The 3,234-nt window shown below is 32.9% G+C and overlaps 1 protein-coding gene across 2 annotated transcripts in view; it reads right to left on the bottom strand.

The window, feature by feature from the left end:
- LOC106874285 (calcium-dependent protein kinase C) overlaps positions 1-3,234 on the bottom strand; it is a 344,185-nt gene that overhangs the window by 41,195 nt on the left and 299,756 nt on the right. For both annotated transcript variants that reach the window (XM_052966508.1, XM_052966507.1), the window contains exons 14-15: positions 2,488-2,595; positions 1,507-1,647 (exon numbers count right to left, since the gene is read on the bottom strand). In XM_052966508.1, the coding sequence (XP_052822468.1) occupies positions 1,507-1,647; positions 2,488-2,595 (249 nt within the window). The remainder of the gene's footprint in view (positions 1-1,506; positions 1,648-2,487; positions 2,596-3,234) is intronic.

Raw genomic sequence — 3,234 nt, 5'->3', positions numbered from 1 at the left:
TATATAAAATACTGCATATTTTTAATGTATAAAAGAATTGCCAAAGTGCTCAATAAAGTAACAATAGAGTTTTGTAAATATGTGAAGTTATACATTTAAATATACTGGGGAACAACACAATCTGTGCATGCATGTGTATGTGCGCATGCGTGTATTGTGTGTGTGTGTGGTGTGTGTATGTGTGTGTGTGTGTGTGTGTGTGGTGTGTATGTGAGAGTGAGTGTTATATGCATATCAAGTTAAAGTTCACAAAAGTGAACAAGCTGTGTGAATTGAATTGTGATGCTTACAGCGGAGACTCTTGTAAAAAGATGGAAGAAGTACATTGAATGACTATTTAGAGCCATCAAAAATACAAAATCTATTCATCTTTATCAACTTTATATACAAAACTATAAATATAATTTGTGTAGTTTATATACAAGATTGTACAAACTGTACAGTTTTGTGAATCAAATTTATTCAATCAACTGAATTATATACAATACACACATGGTATATTATAACACATATATATATAACACAAAACACAAATCTGTGTGTTATGTGAGTGTGTATGGGTATAACAGTTGGAGAATGTTTGACAAACAGCAATTTCATAAAGGAAAGCCTTGGTAGCTTTGACTGAACAAATTCAATGCATTTAGGTAATTTGAGCAGAAGATGGAGTTGAGAGTTAACAAAAAAAATGGTATCAAATGTAACATTTGATATCTAGACATGCCAACATACAGGTTTCTTTGTATATAAACACACACAAACATAATATATATATATACACACACACATATGCATGCACACACACATCTATTAATGCATTTACACTTAGATTTAACACAGTTGTAACTTTCATAAATGTACATTAATAAAACATATTTTCATATCATAATAACAAGTTTTGGTATATCTACCAACAAACAATTAAAAATACATTAAAAAAAAACCAATCTAAGTGAGAAAAACAAACAATGTTGGTGAGTTGCATAAGCCAGTGGATTGTTGGGGCTGCAGAGAAAACTTCATCGCCATGTAGTCTATATAGGGTAAGTCAGGCAGGTGGTGAATTATCTCCAAGTTAGGGGGCGGCGAAACGTGAATCATCACACAGAATCTGTTAAAAACATTCTACTCATTAATTATAACAAATGAAGATTTCTTAATTAGGTATTAACCTATAAGTAAGTAGATTTCTCTGGTCTCTGTGAAAGGAGATAGTGGTTGAAACAATTACAACATGATGGCAATATCAACAGAAGGAGTTGCCTTCATGGCAAAACATTATGTAACCGTTTCCTATTTCATCATTGAATGGATAACTATAAAAGATAACGTTTTATGTCAGGTCATGTTTGATGCCACCCAGTAACTTGCATAACCAAGAATATGTGATGATCAGAAATTCAAAGAAACAGCAGATAAAGAAGGGAAGAAAGCAAGCAAGAACCATTAATAAAAGGTGAAGTCAGAGGTGAATGTATGGATGTATGTGTAGATATATATACTCACTATTTTCGGTTTATATGGTGGCTGTACATCTCGACTTTCCACCTTTGCCCAATCGATGCGTCTGAAGAAAGCATGATCTTTGATATCTCGTTCACCGTTGTTAGTGCAGCCAAGACGCTTGGAGGGGTTTTTGGTAAGTAACTTGAAAATGAAGTGACAAGGAAATAATAAATATATTTGGTAAAACTGGGAAATTTATTTGTACTTCGGCCATTTATTTATTTTAAAAAATGGAAATGAATTTAGAAGTTTGTATTCTTTTACTCTATTATTTGTTTCAATCAGTGGATTGAAGTCATAAAGAGGCATTGATTACATCAACTCATCCCTCATTACTTGTTTTATCATGTCTTGGGAGAGTGAAAGGCAAAGTTAATCTGAGCAGGCTTTAAACACAAGTTGATGATGATGATGACGATGACGGTGGTGACGATGATAATGACAATGATGATGATAATGGTACATTAGCATTTTGTAGAATAATGAAAGCTTAAGGAAAATCAAGGTTGACAAAGCCTTAATGATGCTGACTGATGATGATATTGATAGTTATGGTAGCAATTGCAATGATGATGATGATGATGATGATGGTGGTGGTGTGATGGCATTACTGTTTAGCCTCAGTCAACCCTGATTGAGCAAACTTATGATAGAAGATATTCTAGCTGCAACCAGCCTGTGTTTTTAGAAGGTATGTTGGATGACATAAATGAAGCTATCCTTTACTTTTTTAAGATAGTAGGATGTTATTTGAGGGAAATTTCAATGATATTTCTAGCAGGTCTAGCAGCCACTTAGAGACTGCCCCAGGTGATTATGACAATGCTTATGATGTTACTGATTTTTATTGATGACAATAATGATGGTGATGATGACAATAAGGAAAAGCATAGGTTGGACAATGCTGATGGGGAAGATGATGATAATGATGAATAAAGACATATGTTGAGTAAAAAAAATTATACTGTTCAAAATGCTTACTCCTTTACAAATTGACACAGCTTCTCGAGACATAGACTTGGGGTAAGAAACATTGTGGTCTGTGATGGAGGTGAACAGTTCTTCTTCATCTTCTCCATCAAATGGAGGCTGTAGAAAAGATGGATAAGAAAAAAAAAAAGAATTTATCATTCACAAGTGTAATGACCTAGCAGATATGTTATAATGGTAGTTATAAGCATTTATAACAAATAACAAACAGACCAACCAGCAAATCTAGGAAACTTAAGAATTGAATGATTAATAAATGGTAATATCCAGAAGTTAAAGATATTTTAGCAAAGGTCAAATATGGTGGTCTTAAGTAGCCATTAATATTGATGATGTGTTAACATTTGAAAATGGCTGAAGATTTTTACCGAGAAGTGTGCTTGGCTCAAGGGCTACAAGAAACAATAAATAAGCAATCAGCTTACAAGAAAGGAAACCTAGGAATTGGTTTTTATTTTCTCGAGTGTTGTAGTTGTTAGAGATCAAAAATGAAGCAAACATTTCTCATCTAGTTAAAATGAACCTTAATAAATTAAGTCTTTTTTTTTATTGATTGTGGACTATAATTAAGACATACAATTGTGTTAATTTCATGTCTCCTGCCAGAATGACAAGGTGAAGGATAACATTTCTGAGAGGAGACCAGCAGAATCATGTAAAAAAAAAATGTTTTTTTTTAATGCAAGAATTAGAACATAATTTTCTGGAGACTTAAAAAACAGATGTCTCAGTGTGTGT

The sequence above is a fragment of the Octopus bimaculoides genome, chromosome 3 (assembly GCF_001194135.2).
Source record: "Octopus bimaculoides isolate UCB-OBI-ISO-001 chromosome 3, ASM119413v2, whole genome shotgun sequence".
NCBI lineage: Eukaryota > Metazoa > Mollusca > Cephalopoda > Octopoda > Octopodidae > Octopus > Octopus bimaculoides.
The sequence above is the reverse complement of the archived record's forward strand: the minus strand, read 5'-3'. Positions and strand labels throughout refer to the sequence as shown.